At 45.8% G+C, this 16,555-nt stretch overlaps 1 protein-coding gene across 1 annotated transcript; it reads left to right on the plus strand.

Annotated features, from left to right (window-relative positions):
* The first annotated feature begins 257 nt into the window (after positions 1 to 257).
* Positions 258 to 2,680, plus strand: LOC132406775 (agouti-related protein-like). The gene is made up of 4 exons (XM_059992735.1): positions 258 to 321; positions 494 to 655; positions 1,398 to 1,465; positions 2,221 to 2,680. The coding sequence occupies exons 2-4, from the start codon at positions 499 to 501 to the stop codon at positions 2,407 to 2,409; spliced, it is 414 nt and encodes a 137-aa protein (XP_059848718.1). The 5' UTR covers positions 258 to 321; positions 494 to 498; the 3' UTR covers positions 2,410 to 2,680.
* Positions 2,681 to 16,555: the final 13,875 nt, after the last annotated feature.

A 16,555-nucleotide genomic window follows, 5' to 3' on the forward strand; every position in this document is an offset into this window, starting at 1 on the left:
GCATTGTACTAAAGTGGCATGCTGGATTTTGTGTGCAGATCTCTGGAGCAGGACTCAAGTGTACAGCTTTCTGACCGAGAATGCTATTCATTCAGTCGAGCTAACATGAAATGAAATTAGGTGACTTTAAAGAAACATTGCTAAAGGTGGATCCAAATCCCATTTCAGTGATGGCGTCAGTGTGACGTTGAAGTTAATAAACCCAGTCGATATAAACCAGGAACTGAGAACACAGGAGCTCAAAGACAGACAGCAGCTCTCAGCAACCACCGACTGGGGAAAGAAAAAGTTCGCTTTCACTTCATGAGCTGTTCCTTATAGGTAAACGGAGATTATTAAATCAAAGTGATTTCTGAGATCCAACTTCAGCAGATGTGTTATACGCTGATGATGGAGAAAGTAGGGTTATTGCTCAGTGCATTAATAGAAGCAGATGATTTTTCTCGTGATGGGTTGTTGCTCCCCTGCTGAATGTTGTGCCATTATCCTGCAGGTATCATGGTTAATGCCGTGCTGCTCTGCTGCTGTGCTCTACAGGTCATTCTCTGCTTCGGTGCCATCAGAGCTGAACTGGATTCCAACGCCGTTAGAGATGCGACCACAAACACCGACTTTACATCCCTGAGCAGGGGCAAGACCCTATTTTCTGCTGCAGGTGTGTATTAACCATCTCCATTTAACTCTGCACTCCCTGCATTAATCCTGCGTGGGGAATTATCTACAGCTTCAGTCGCAGTTGACTGTTGCATTTTATCCAAGAATATTGAATGGATTTATGACTCCCGTGGGAGAGCATGGTACAGGTTCCACATAAGAAACCTACAAAATATATTTCATTGGAAGAAAAACGAATGAGTAGCTGTGTGTTTACAGTGAAGCCAATACTCTCATTCAATGTACATAGGCAGTTTGTTAGAGCAGTCTCTAATTAGCAATGTATAATTCATTTTGGATATCCCTGACATTACACCCAGAACATGCATCTGTTGTGCTCTGTTACCTTTAGAAATAAGTTACTCTTAGACCTGACTTTACCATTGAGTCAGTCTCCCGTACGGCTGAGAGTCTGTTGGAGATTGAGTGCCTTTCCATTGTCTCTTATTCTTTGTTCTTACAGTTCACTCTGTCAGTTTTGTTTGTTACTACTCGCTTAATTCTTTTGGTCCTTCTCCAAACTGCTGAGGAACGTTAACGTTATAGAACACAAATCCTTTGAGTGGTTCTCATTATTTCCAGATGGAACAGGTGGAAAGGTGGAGAATGGTTTGTGAGGCAGCTTTTATTTTAGGTCAATATTATTGCAATCTACCAAGTCACCATTTCATGCTCTGAAATTTAATGTTTGCCTGAACAACAGGATAGACATTTGACGAATTCTGTTAATGTTGTGAATTCAGGTCCACTGACTAAACCCACGTTGGAAAAAGAACATCAAGTGTCAGAAAAGATGATGCTCAATCCTGAGGTAAATCCAGTATTATATATTATTGTTCCAAAGGCAGAGTGACTGATATTCAGTAAACTGATTAAGTTTTAATTACATATAAAATTTGACTTTTCATAACAAATACCGTAAAATATAATACGATTTAAAGCTGAAGCATCAGCAGTACAATTAAATTCTGTTATTCACTGTTCTGGCCCAACATCTGCTATTTAATATTTAGGATTCTTTAATATGAATTGTATTTATTTAATATAAATTTGTTTCTTAGTTAAAATAAAAGAAAATTATGAATGAGGAAATATCCTCACACAATCTTTAATCCCAACATCACTCTGATACTGGAGTACCTCAGATGTTTCTACAGTCATGTTCTGTCCTCTCCAGCACCAACAAGACCTGCATTTTTCAGCCTCAACTCATCTGGTATGAGGTCAGTTCCGTTGCCTTGTGTTTCTTAAAGCAGAGTAACCTGGAGGCATTTGCCTATTGACAGGCTTTGCTCCGCCAAATGCCTCCTTTCCTAGGCTAGCTCAGGCTGGTTTAACCACTCCCTCACTAGTTTATGGAAGAGGCAATGCTGGTTTACATAGTACCGGGTTTACCTCATTCTATCTCCTTAAAGAATGAGGAGACCATTTGGCCCATAGGGTATATACTCTGTAATCCATGCTTAAACGTTAAATGTGACTAGTTATTCTCACTGCAAAATTGGAAAAGTTAAAAATGGTACGTGACATTTCATATTCTGTAAACTTTATCATTTTCTCTTGCAGCTGATGTTCGATGCAGTCAAGATGGATAGATCAGAGCGTTCGCCCAGGAGATGCGTCCGACACCTAGAGTCCTGCTTCGGCCATGCCCTGCCTTGCTGTGATCCGTGTGCCATTTGTTACTGCAGATTCTTTAATGCTATTTGTTACTGCAGGAAGATCGGTAGTGACTGCGACCAGGGCAAGAACTAGCTTTGCACTTATCCCGCTAGTTGGCAACTCCTCTGCTTTAGATGTCAACAGATTTATATTATGTTATGTTGCTTTCCATGTGCAACTTGTAAGTTTGCAATTGAAATAAATGTTTTACTTAGATGAGTGGAATGCAGCCCAGCTCTTAATTTAGTGTCAGAGAGTCATGGAGCACTACAGCCCAGAAATAGGCACTTTGGCCCATCAAGTCCATGCCAAACTGGTCTTTTGCCCAGTCCCTAAACAATGCCCTCTATAGCCCTCTCATTCACATACCTCTCCAAATTTTTCTTAAACTCCTGTTATGATAGGAAATAATGGATCTACCAGTAATTTGTCACAGAATGCCCCGAAGTTTCTAAAGTCAGAGAGAATTTGGTCATTTATTTGGCCAGTTTAAAGCTCAATTTTTACCGTACAGTTAAAGGGCAATTACAAAATTCCTTAAATTTGCTACCAGTTATTTGGGGGGGGGGGGGCATTGTTACATTTTGTATAATACAAATGTATTACACAAAAGTGTCTTTCTTTGCACTTTGAGCAGAAACTTTAACCATATCTATTTAAATAAACAAAAGAAAGAAATGTAATTTCAATTCTGCAATATCTTACCAATTAAACGTTTAAATATTGTTCATCCGTAGTTGATAGCAATGACCTAGAGTGCACTCATGTTGCTGAAATATATACTCCTGTTTGCGGAGGCTGCTTGTTGAATCTCAGTCTGGTACAAATTTAAGACCAGAGATTGATTATCTCATGGGTTTGGCCTTTTTTCCCTTTTTGTTCAATGTAACCCCTCCACGATTTCTGAAGTTATATTTGTGTCGTGGGAAAGTGGTGGCATTAGTCATTTAATTTTCAAAGCTTCATAAGTCATCAGAAGCTTAAAACTTTATTTGCATCTCACTTTACACTATTGAAGGAGGTCATTTGGCTTATCCAGTCTTTAGCAGCTCTCCTGACTTTCCCCCATTTATCTCCCTGTAACCAGTTCATTCTCCTACAAAGGGCAGGATGCACTATCAATAACTCCAAAAGACTGGAAGTAGAGTAAATACTGAAAGGCTTTTATTAGCAGTAAAACAGAGCTCGTTCATGCTGGATGACTGTGGGAGGAGCAGAGACACCATCGCCTTTATGCAGGGGTCTGTGTGAAGAGCCACAGGAGCAGTCAACAGAGGGGCATGTTCAGACAGGTATACATGGTTTACCACATTCACCCCTCCTTTTTAAAAAGAGAGTCCCGTGGGGTGAAGTAACTGACAATATTTACAGGTCAAGTCTATCAGGTGATCGAGTCCGTCGCTGCGATCTACGTAGCACCGGTGGTGATTGCACCAGTGACGGTGGTTGTGCTGACTCCGGCCTGACTTGAGGTGACAGCCCATTAGGCGTCAGTAATCCCTCATGCGTGTGCGTCGTGCCCGGTACGGGAGTGTCGTGAGGTGTCTGTGTAGGGCTTGGAGTGCACGGTGTCTCGTGGGTATATACATCGGTGGGTACGGGGTTCATAGTCACCGTGGAGTGTTCGGGGTAGGGGTCTGGTACTCCTGCGGGTGCCAGGTTGCAGACGGAGACCATGTCCTCCCGCCCATCAGGTAAGACCACATAGGTATACTGGGGGTTCACATGAAGTAGGTGAACCCTCTCGACCATCAGGGAGTATTTATTGCTCCTCGCATGTTTCCAGAGCAGCACTGGCCCTGGGGACATCAGCCAAGCCGGTAGGGTGGTCCCAGTGGCAGACTTCCTGGGAGAAGAAAAGAGTCGCTCATGAGGGGTGACATTGGTGGACGTGCATAACAAGGAGCGGATGGAGTGGAGCGCCTCGGGGAGGACCTCCTGCCAGCGAGAGACCGACAATCCCTTTGACCTAAGGACTAAGAGTGTGGCCTTCCACACAGTGGCATTCTCCCTCTCCACTTGTCCATTCCCCCGGGGATTATAGCTCGTGGTCCTACTAGTAGCAATAGCCCTAGCCAGCAGGTACTGGCGCAGCTCGTCACTCATAAACGAGGACCCTCTATCACTGTGGATATAGCAGGGGTATCTGAACCGAGTGAAGAGCTGGCGCAGGGCTTTTATGACGGACATGGCAGTGGTATCAGGGCAAGGGATGGCAAAGGGGAACCGCAAGTACTCATCGATTACGTTAAGAAAATAGACATTGCGGTCGGTGGAGGGAAGGGGGCCCTTAAAGTCAACACTCAGTCACTCAAAGGGGAGGGTGGCCTTGATAAGTTGCGCCTTTTCAGGAGGGTAGAAGTGCGGTTTGCACTCTGCACAGACTTGGCAGTCCCTGGTCATTGCCCAGATCTCAAGGGAGTAAGGCAGGCTCTGGGCTTTCACAAAGTGGAAAAGCTGGGTGACCCCCGGGTGGCAAAGATCTGCATGGAGGGCATATAGCCGGTCGATCTGCACGCTGGCACACGTTCCCCGTGATAGGGCATCGGAGGGCTCATTGAGCTTTCCAGGCCTGTACTTGATGTCATAGTTGTAGATGGAGAGTTCGATTCTCCACCTCAAAATTTTATCATTTTTGATTTTGCCCCACTGTTGGTTGCTGAACATGAACACAACCGAGCGCTGGTCGGTCAGCAAGGTGAGCCTTTTGCCGGCGAGATTGTGCCTCCAGTGTCTAATAGCTTCCACTATGGCCTGGGCTTCTTTCTCTGCCGCGGAGTACCAATTTTCAGGGCCTTGATGGGTACAAGAGAAGAACGTTACAGCCTTCCTGCCTGATTGAGGGTAGCAGCCAGCGCGAAGTCGGAGGCGTCACTCTCTACTTGGAAGGGAATGGTCTCGTCCACCGCATGCATTGCTGCTTTGGCAATGTCCCCTTTAATGCGGCTGAAGACCACGCGGGCCTCGGCTGAGAGGGGAAATGTGGTAGACTTGACCAGGGGGCAGGCCTTGTCTGTGTAGTGAGGGACCTATTGGGCATAATAGGAAAAGAAGCCCAGGCACCGTTTGAGGGCTCTGAGGGTGTTGGGAAGAGGGAGTTCCAACAAGGGGCACGTACGGTCGGGGTCTGGGCCAATGACTCCGTTCTCCATGACATACCCAAGGATAGCGAGTCGGGTGGTTCCGAACACACACTTGTCCCTGTTATAGGTAAGATTAAAAGCTTTGACCACTTGGAAAAATTTTTGGAGGTTGTTGTTGTGACCGCAGATGGTGATGTTATCTAGATATGGGAACGTGGCCTTCAGTTGGCACTGGTCCACCATCTGGTCCATTTCCCTCTGGAAGACAGAGACACCATTCGTGACACCGAAGGGGACGCGCAGGAAGCTTGCCGCCCGCCTCGAAGGCGGTGTAGGGGCGGTCCTCCGGGCGGATGGGGAGCTGATGGTAAGCGGATTTTAGGTCTATGGTCGAGTACACCTTGTACTGAGCTATCTGATTGACCATATCCGCGATGCGGGGTAGGGGGTACGCGTCAAGCTGCGTGAACCTATTGATGGTCTGGCTATAGTCCACGACCATCCTATTTTTCTGCCCGGTCCGAACAACAACCACCTGGGCCCTCCAAGGACTTGTGCTTGGCTCAATGATCCCCTCCCTGAGCAGTCACTGCACCTCCGACTTAATGAAAGCTCTGTCCCCCACGCTGTACCTCCTTGCTTTTAGTTGCCACAGGTTTACAGTCGGGGGTCAGGTTGGCGAACAGCGGTGGGGGAGGGATCTTGAGGGTGGAGAGACTGCAAGTGGTGTCAGTAGCACGGCCGTTGGCATGATGCAGGGTTGGATGTGTGGGTCGGTGTGTGTGTGTGGTCAGTAGCGGGGTATGCGACGAAGTCCCACAAAACTGAAGATTTCTGACAGTGATTGGTGGGAGGGGCCCGTCATACTCCATTGTCACATTTTTCAGGTGGTTCTGGAAGTCGAGCCCCAATAGCACAGGGGCACACAGTTGAGGCAAGACCAGTAACGCAAAGTTCCAATATTCTGTGCCCTGCACCACCAATGTTGCTACACAACCCCCCAGATGTCTGTGGAATACGATCCAGAAGCCATGGTGACCCCCGGCTTACCAGCTGTGTCACGAGTCCACAGCATTGCACCGTGTCTGGGTGAATAAAACTCTCAGTGCTGCCCGTGTCAAACAGGCATCTAGTCCTGTGCCCCTCCACCAGGATGTCCATCATTGACCTTGCAAGCTGGTCGAGGGTCACGGAGGCCAGAGTTGAATCGCTGTCTTGGTCCGGCACGTTGGGGTGCCCAGTAAGCACCCGTGGGTCGTAGGCAGTGCGAGGAGGCGCCAAGATGGCTGCCCCCATGCCTTGCACGCAGCAGCGGGCAGGCAAGATGGTGATGGCCAAGATGGCAACCCTAATGCCTCGCACGCACGCTGCTTGATCCCGCTCACAGTTTGGACTTACAGGCCTTGGCGAAGTGGCCCTTCTTTCCACAGCTGGAGCAGGTAGCTTCTCGGGCTGGGCAGCGTTTTTGGGGGTGTAACACTTTGTGGACTCGTGACTGGCAGCAGCCGTGGTCAAATCGCCGGCAGATTGTGGGGTCTGTGGCGTCCACGAGGCCGTCAGGAGATCGCGTGCCTGGAGAGCATCAGCATTGTGCAGAGCGGCCTCCAGCGTGTCGGCCAGCTCAATCGCCAAATGTAAGGTAAGATCGGCGTGTTCCAGCAGCCGCTGGCACACGTACACTGACCTGATCCCTTTGATGAAGGCGTCTCCCACTAGGAGCTCCGCATGCTGTTCAGCCATGAGCCCCCGGCAATCGCAGGCCCGCACGAGTGGACAAACTCAACGCTCGACTCTCCAGGCCGCTGCCGTCGTGTGGCTAAGCGATGTCTTGCATAGACGGTATTTACCAGCCTCAGGTATTGCCTTCTCAGGGCACTCATCGCACCGTTGTAACTCGGCTGGTCTCTAATCATCGAGTAGACCCGTGGACTGACCCTGGAGAAGAGAACTGTGCGCTTCACAGTGATCTCGTTCACTTCAATCTCCTCCAGGTATGATTCGAAGCAGGCTAGCCAGAGTTCGAAAGCGTTGCTGGCCTTAGGTGATTGTTGGTCGACGTCCAATTTGTTGGTTCTCAAAACGCTTTCTGTGCTTTAAAATTACTGCTAATAAAATTGATGCACTATCAATAACTCCAAAAGACTGGAAAGTAGAGTAAATACTGAAAGGTTTTTATTAGCAGTAAAATGGAGCCCGTCCATGCTGGGAGGACGTGTGGGAGGAGCAGAGACACAATCACCTTTATCCAGGGGTCTGTGGGAGGAGCCACAGGAGCAGTCAGCAGAGGGGCATGTCCAGACAGATATACATGGTTTACCACAGGGCATTTTTCCTCATCTTCACGGAACTCTGCGTATCTTGCAGTTCTTTACCAAGTTGCGGTAGAGCAAAGGCTGATTTATACTTGTGCATATGGGCTATCCCACAGTCTACACTGTAACCTTGATTTTCACTTCTGCATTGCTCTACGCCGTAGCGAGTATGCGTTGGTGTGCGCCAAAACGCTAGTTGGCGGTGGAGTTTCCACGCCACTGCGTTGAGTTTCTTCGTGAGAGACATGGACGAGGAACTGCATTTCAAACATTTTCGCATGTCGGCAGGTAGATTTGACGATTTGGTTCATCTATTTTGTATCGGTGTACGCGCAGCCTACAAACATGGCGGAGAAGAAGCAACCAGAAATGCGATGCTACCAAGCAGGCCAATCACAGCTGTTGTGGTCTGCGTCGCCGTGACGTGTGAGTAACTTTTCTGGAGAGGTGCACGTCACCCTACGGTGCAGGGTACGCGTTACCTACGGCGTAGATGCGATGCACAAGTATAAATCAGCCTTAAGCACTCACCAAATGCTCTACCTTTCTGCGGAGTGCCCCAGCTTTTCCTTATTCTTCAGGCAGCCTGTCCCACGCTCACCCCTCCTCAATGTTCAATGTCTCCCCCCACCAGGTCTACAAGCGACTCGCATTGAAAACCCCTCAGAGCTTGCACGGCTTTCTCTACAGGCTGTTTCATTCAAAGCACTAAACAGTTGCAAGTTCAAGTTCAATATCAAGTTTATTGTCAAGTGTATAGAGCTAAGTGAAACAATGTCCTTCTAGACCCAAGATGCCAAAAACAGTACATATATCACCTACATCACAAATATTAACAGGCAACATATACAAATATGGTTAAATATACAACAGTACAATGCTACTGGCACTGTCGTACATCATGTGTCCTGGGTAACAGGGTGTTCAGAAGTCTCACAGCCTGGTGGAAGAAGCTGTTTCCCAGCAAAACATTCCTTGTTTTTATTCTGCGGCACCTTCTGCGTGATGGTCGGAGGTCAAGGAGACTGTGGGATGGGTGGGAGGTGTCCTTGACAACGCTGAGGGCTCTGTGAACTGTCGAGCAAAAGGCACCAGGAAAGCAAGGAACCTGCAGGTAATTCCTTTCATTATCGTGGCGGGTGCTCCAACCAGGCTCTCTGACACGTGTCCGACGGGACAGCAGTAATTGTCTTGTTGGGGTCAGGTCGACACAGCGTCGGAACCGACTTCATGACGTAATTCCCCTCAGATTTCCAATGGGGCACGCTATCAAAACGGCAGCCAGAAATACAGATCTGAGGCAGTCTGATTAACCCTTAAGGTCAAATTTCACCCATTTTGACATTTGACAGCAGTAATAACACCCTAAATGCCATTTTTTGGCTGAGATTTGATGATTTTTCCTGAAGTGACCCAAAAGGCACAAAGAATGAAAGTATTTAAAAATTTTATACTTTTGTACAGCTGCTACAAATTTTTGTACATTGAGGATGTTCTGGGTGAAATTTGACCCGTATCTATTGAAAAGGATTTTAGATCTCTGAAACATTAATTAAGGATTAATCACCCATTTATTAATGTCAGCTCCAGGACCCGTTCTCTATGGAGTTGGTGGTTGTGTGGAGCCTCTTGATGTTAAAGAGGTTGCCATCTAATCTGACGTCCACTGCCACACCGCTGCTGTCCTCAGTCTCATTGTGGAGAAGCTTGGTAACACAAGAGGAAGATGTTAAAGAGCACTGGTGCTAGCACTCACCCCTGTGTGTACAAGGAAGGCCTCAGACTCTTGTCCTCCCACGGTCACCCGAGCAGTCATCCCAACATGGAACTGGCGGAGGATGTTAACAAATTTATTGGGACAGCCAAACCTGAGGAGGACATCCCATACGAGCTCTCTTTGCACAGTGCCGAATGCTTTGGAGAGGTCGACAAAGGCCATGAGCAGGTCTCGATGTTGCTCCCGGCTCTTTTCCTCAAGCTGCAGGGCTGTGAAGATCTTGTCGATCGTGCTCCTGTTCTTCCTAAATGCACACTGCGATTCCGGCAGCATTGACTCGGTGATGTTGCTGATGAGTCCCTGAAGCATCACCTTAGCCAGGACCTATCCTGGCCAATTCAAGCTTCAGTAATTCCCTTTACTCCACCGCAATATGGAAACACCTGACTTTAGCATCTCCCTCTCAAATTCCGGGGTGAATTCTATCATATTCTGGTCACTGTCTCCGAATGGTTCCTTTACTTTAAGCTTCTTAATTTAATCCTGTTCATTACACAACATGGAATGCAGAATAAACTATCCCCCAGTGGGTTCAAACACAAGCTGCTCTGAAAACCCATCTCTCTTGAGATCCAAATTCAGCACCAACTTGATTTTCCCAATCTACTTGCATATTGAAATCCTCCATGACTATAATAACATTACCATCAGCATGCATTTTCTATTTCCCATTGTTATTTTAAGCCCACATCTGGGCTACTGCTTGAAGGCCTGGATATAACTGCGATATGGGACTTTTTGCCCTTGCAGTTCCTTAATTCTACCCACAACGATTGCACACCTTCCAATCCCACGTCACCTCTAAGGATTTGATATTTTTTTTATAAAACGGGGTGGGGGGCACCTGTCTGTCCTTTTGAAGCAACGTGTATCCTTGGATGTTAATCTTCCAGACACAACTCGGTGACGTCATGGGCACCAATCTCTAACCGTGCTACACCATCATCTACCTTATTCAGCATACAACACCTTCAGTCCTGTGTTCGTCACCCTTTTCAGTCTTGTCGCCACCGAGTTCGGATATGCCGCAAGTGCGGAGTGAGACGCACTGAAGCAGGTCGATAGTTCACAGACTTTAATACGAACAAGTGGTAAAGGGAAAAGAAAACAATAAACGCTAGGCCAAACAAGGCCATTAACTAAAACTCTCAGATGGAAAACAAAGCCTACACTGCAACGGAAAAAGAACAACTAAGCATTAAACGAATACAGCAGCGCTAGTCTTCGGAGTCAGTAGACTCAAGAGTCCAATTTCTCAGGCAAGGCGGAATGTAAGCAATGAAGTGCTGTTGTGTCCAAGTCACGACAAATATTATGACAGAATGAATGGTGTTAAATACTATTACAGTGAAATAATAATTAGCTGAGACGCGCATATTCACGAGCCCAATTGCCGTATCTGCTGCGCTGCCGAATCCGTGGTTGTGGCGCAGCAGATCTGTGTCCGTGGAAATCCCGAATGAGGGGACTTGTCCAAGATGTCCTTCAGCGACGCTAGTAGATAAGTGCCACGGTGTGACCTGCCAATATTGGGGCCAAATACTTCCAGGCAGAGACAGGACAAGAGCTTATCAGAGGTAGCTCGACCAAGCGAGACGAATCATTCTCAAAATGAGGACACTCCGATTGGAGCTAATTGGGCATCTGCTTCAAGAATAAAACTAACACAGAATCTCAGCCTATCAAAATAAACTTAAACAGAAAGCACTAGGAAACCGCATTCCAAAGAGAGAATCGCTCGAGAAAAACACAAGAAACTCTTAAGCCATTAATAATTGTTGATAAGCAACAATTAACCAGTTCAGGTGCTCTTAAAAACCTTAGAGCCCAATGCTCCGATGCCCTGCACTTGTCCGCAGTTACACTGCTACTCATCCGCCTGGCCTTCACCACACGCTGTCTCCGCTTGTATAGCAACGGCCCCATCCCCCTACCCAAAGGGTTTAAGCCCTTCCCAAGGCTTCCAGTAAAGATATTGGTCCCCCTCGGGTTCAGGTGTATCCTGTTTCTTTTGTACAGATGTCAGTGTGACTAAAAATTTCACTCCAAATAAAATGGAATTGGAATTAGTTTAATATCGTCTTTTGTACCGAGGAACAGTGAAAAGTCTGCCTTGCCCTCTGTTCATACCGATCAAATCAGTGAGGTGAAACAATAATAACAGAAGGCAGAATAAAATGTAACAGCTCCAGAGAATGTACACCAACGAAAATAAAAGTTTTAGGGAGATCAGAAGTCCCAGCAGACCCTAAAGCTCCGAGATATAAACACAAAATTGCTGTCTCGGGATTACGCTGATTTTTAACATCGCATTGTACCTTTTGCAGCGGTGTGAATGCATTTCTGCCCACGATTTAGTTCTGGTCACCGCATTATAGGAAGGATGTGGAAGCTATGGAGAGGGTTCAGAGGAGATTTACCAGGATGTTGCCTGGATTGGAAAACAAGTCTTATGAGGCAAGGTTAGCAGAGCTGGGACTTTTCTCTTTGGAGCGTAGAAGGATCGTTAGGTATTAATATTGAAGTAGTAAAATGGATTCAACAGTGGCTGGATGGGAGATGCCAGAGAGTAGTGATGGATAACTGTTTGACAGGTTGGAGGCTGATGACTGGTGGTGTGCCTCAGGGATCTGGACTGGGTCCACTATTGTTTGTCATATACATTAATGATCTGGATAATGGGGTGGTAAATTGGATTAGTAAGTATGCAGATGATACGAAGATAGGTGGCGTTGTGGATAATGAAATAGGTTTTCAAAGCTTGCAGAGAGATTTAGGCCAGTTAGAAGAGTGGGCTGAAAGATGGCAGATGGAGTTTAATGCTGATAAGTGTGAGGTACTACATTTTGGTAGGACTAATCAAAATAGGACATTCATGGTAAATAGTAGAGCATTGAAGAATGCAGTAGAACAGAGTGATCTAGGAATAATGGTGCATAGTTCCCTGAAGGTGGAATCTCATGTGGATAGGGTGGTGAAGAAAGCTTTTGGTTGCTGGCCTTTATAAATCAGAGCATTGAGTATAGGAGTTAGGATTAATGTTAAAATTGTACAAGGCATTGGTGAGGCCAAATTTGGAGTATTGTGTACAGTTCTGGTCACTGAATGATAGTAAAGATGTTAACAAAATAGAGAGTACAGAGAAGATTTAGCAGAATGTTACCTGGGTTTCAGCACCTAAGGTTGAACAAGTTAGGTCTTTATTCTTTGGAGCATAGAAGGTTGAGGGGGGACTTGATAGAGGTATTTAAAATTATGAGGGGGATAGATAGAGTTGACGTGGATAGGCTTTTTCCATTGAGAGTAGAGAAGATTCAAACAAGAGGACATGAGTTTAGAGTTAGGGGGCAAAAGTTTAGGGGTAACACGAGGGGGAATTTCTTTACTCAGAGAGTGGTAGCTGTGTGGAACGAGCTTCCAGTAGAAGTGGTAGAGGCAGGTTCGGTATTGTCATTTAAAGTAAAATTGGATAGGTATATGGACTGGAAAGGAATGGAGGGTTATGGGCTGAGTGCAGGTTGGTGGGACTAGGTGAGAGTAAGCGTTCAGCATGGAGTAGAAAGGCAAGATGGTCTGCTTCCGTGCTGTAATTGTTATATGGTTATAAGAATGAGAGGGGACGACAGAGGTCTACAAGATTATGAGAGGCATAGATAGGGTGGATAGTCAGTACCTGTTTCCCAGGGCACCAATAGCAAACACCAGAGGGCATATATACAAAATTAAGGGAGGGAAGTTTTGGGGAGATATCAGGGGTAAGTTTTTTACACAGAGGGTTGTGGTTGCCTGGAATTACTTGCCAGGGATGGTGGAGGCTAAAACATTAGGGGTATTTAAGAGCCTCTTGGACAGGCACATGGATGAAAGAAAAATAGAGGGTTACGGGGTAGTGTGGGTTTAGTACTTTTTTAAAGGAATATGTGGGTCGGCACAACATTGAGGGCCGAAGGGTCTGTACTGTGCTGTAGTATTCTAGTGTTCTCGTATCAGAGGGAGCATGTGGAGAGAGGGAGCGAGCGCCAATGAAGGAACAGAGTGGTAACTTCACGAAATTCAGTGCTGTAGATGCTGGAAGTCACACACAAAATGCTGAAGGAACTCAGTGGAAACTCAGCAGCATTCATTGAAGTGAATGTGAAAGCTGCCCGACCTGCTGAGTACATCCAGCATTTCGTGTTTGACACAACGGTCCTGTCTGACTCTCGACTGCTCAGCTCTCATTAACAAAGGCCAAAATCAGCCTTAAACCCGACTCTGAGGCTTAACAACCAGTCCCGATCGCGAATTTAAAAAAAAATGTGTAATTTACGTCATCATTGCATCTGTGTGTGCAAGCCACTGTGTGTTTCTCTGTCAAATACACTGAAAACCAAGAACAAATATGCAGCTTGTTTTGGTGAAAGTTAACTGTTGTACTTTGCAGCAGAATTTCCAGGCTGTGGTAGTTAATTAAAGTTTCCAGTAGGTGGATCATCGAGGCATTTCTGAGGTAACTTGACCCACGTTTATCACTCCTGCTCCACCACCATTTATTTGCTTCAATGTCTTTAACAACTTTCGGAGACACCAATACTTTTTATCCAGTCCTCGCCAATACATAGAAGCCTGGGAGGAAAGGGGCAAGAACTGAATGGCAGAGGAAACAAACACTGGGAAAAGAAGAGAAATTTTCTGACAGGGTTAAAAGTCTAGGGCAGAGGTCGGCAACCTTTACCACTGAAAGAGCCATATGGACCCGCTTCCCACAGAAAAGAAAACACTGGGAGCCACAAAACCCGTTTGACATTTAAAATGAAATAACACTGCATACAACATTTTTTTTTGCCTTTAAGCTATGTATAAACAAACTATAATGTGTTGCATTTATGAAATCGATGAACTCCTGCAGAGCAAACGAAATTACATTTCTGCATGCAACAAAAACATTTTGAATTCCGAAAAAAAGACGTTGGGTTGAAGGTTACTACATCGTTAGCCTACCTTGGATCGAAAAATTAAAAGAAATCGCGCACTGGCGGGTGTCAGGCATTGGCAGTGGTGACATATATAAATAGCGATAAAAACACATTGTAGCGGTGTGCTACACGCAGCGCTAAAATAACGACACGGAGTGGGTAAACTGCAGTCAAAGATAACTTTATTTGAACTACACAGCCTTGCTTTTAAGCCTCTCTCAACCTGCCCCCCCCCCCCGTGGGCGCAGATGCTCCAAAGGACACTTACTCACAAACCCCCGTAGGCTATCACCCTTAGCCGGAACACTGGCAAATTGTGAGCCAGTTCGGATGTGCCAGGAAATGGGTCGCCACAACATTTTATTTAGATTGTACAAGATCACCATAATCTTCAAATTTAGAATTACATTTCAAAAACTAACAAACTAACATAAAATACATTTTAATTAAATACTCATCATCTATTTTCCAAAGCCACAGGGAGCCACAGCACAGAGTTGAAAAATTCGCATGCGGCTCCGGAGCCGCGGGTTGCCGACCCCTGGTCTAGGGAATAAAGACAATTAAGGGCAGAGGTGGACATGGCCTGACTGAAACTGTGAGAAGTGGGGGCAGGAGTAGGCCATTCAACAGGAAAACTAGCAAATGAGATCATATGAGAAACAAGAGAAAGGGAACACAATGGCTGCAATGTTGTTTAGACTAAGGGCAGAGGAAGTACTTTGGCAAATTTCTGAGAAATGGAAAATATCATCAACTGGAGATAGAGGAAGTTAGACTCTTGAAGTGCATTCAGGGGAACATTGTTAATCAGCACATCTCTGCTGATCTCTGAAACTGGGCTAGTGAACGAAATGGCAGTGGAAGAACATATGTTAGACACAGCACAGCTATAGGAAAGGTAAAAGAAGGGTTCTGCCTGGAAATGATTTGAATGTAAATGCAGGGGCCACTGTGAAGTTTGCATATGACAGCAAAATTAGCAAGGTGTCTGATACTGAGATAGGCCATAAGACATAAAAACAGAATTAGGCCATCCAGTACATCGAGTCTGATCCGCCATTCCACCTTAACTGATTTATTATCTCTCTCAACCCCATTCTTCTGCCTTCTCCCTGTAACCTTTGACGTCCTTGCTAATCAAGAACCTATCAAGTTTTGCTTTAAGTATATCCACAAGCATCGTGGCAATGAATTCCACCGATTCACTGCCCTCTGGTGAAAGAAATTCCTCTTCATTTATTTTCCAAAGGATGTCCTTATAATCAGAGGCTGTGCCCTTGGGTGCTGGACTCTCCCAGTATTGGAACATCCTCTCCACATCCACTCTAATTAGGCCCTTCAATATTCGATGGGTTTCAGTGAGATCCCCCGCCCCATTCTTCTAAACTCCAGCAAGTAAAAGCCAGGTACCAAATAGATTAACCCTGCAAAGTTCCTGTGTACCTCCACTGGCTCCTCTTCAAGCACGTACTTACTTAGATAAGTGGCCCATAACTGCTCTCAATAAAACATTGTTTAACGGTCGTGGAGTTGAGTTATACAGTTCTCGTTACATGCACATTCAGGTCAACTCTTTGAGTGATCATGCAGAAAGTTTGAAGTTAATTACTCATCTCCTTCTACCTTAGGCCACAAACTTATCAATCACTCCTGCCATGGACACTTCCTGGAGGTCCAGGATCCGTATGCTCCACGACCGCCGGATCAAATGTGTAAGTGTAGGAGGGGACTATGTTGAAAAATAAGTATGCTAGGTTTTCTAAAATCTTCTACTGTAGGCCACGAACTTATCAATCGCCCCTCGTAAATGATATAGGAAAGATCACAACTACAACAGAAATGTCATTGCAGGTCAAGGTGGTCACAGCTAGCATTACTCTACTGTGGCAGTGATTAGGGTTGTATGGGTTGGTTCCAGAACTGAATGGTTGAAGGGAAGTTGCTGTTTAAAATTTCTAATAATTAGAGGAAAACCTGAGCTGGGCTCTCCTGAAGCAAATAGAATAGTTTCCTATCTTCCACTTCTCTAAAATATTGTGCAAGAAACTGGTTATTTACATAAGACAAGGTCACGTGTATCCATTTACCTGTCGAAAGCTTTCTCAGCTA

Source organism: Hypanus sabinus, chromosome 17 (genome assembly GCF_030144855.1).
Source record: "Hypanus sabinus isolate sHypSab1 chromosome 17, sHypSab1.hap1, whole genome shotgun sequence".
Classification (NCBI taxonomy): Eukaryota; Metazoa; Chordata; class Chondrichthyes; order Myliobatiformes; family Dasyatidae; genus Hypanus; species Hypanus sabinus.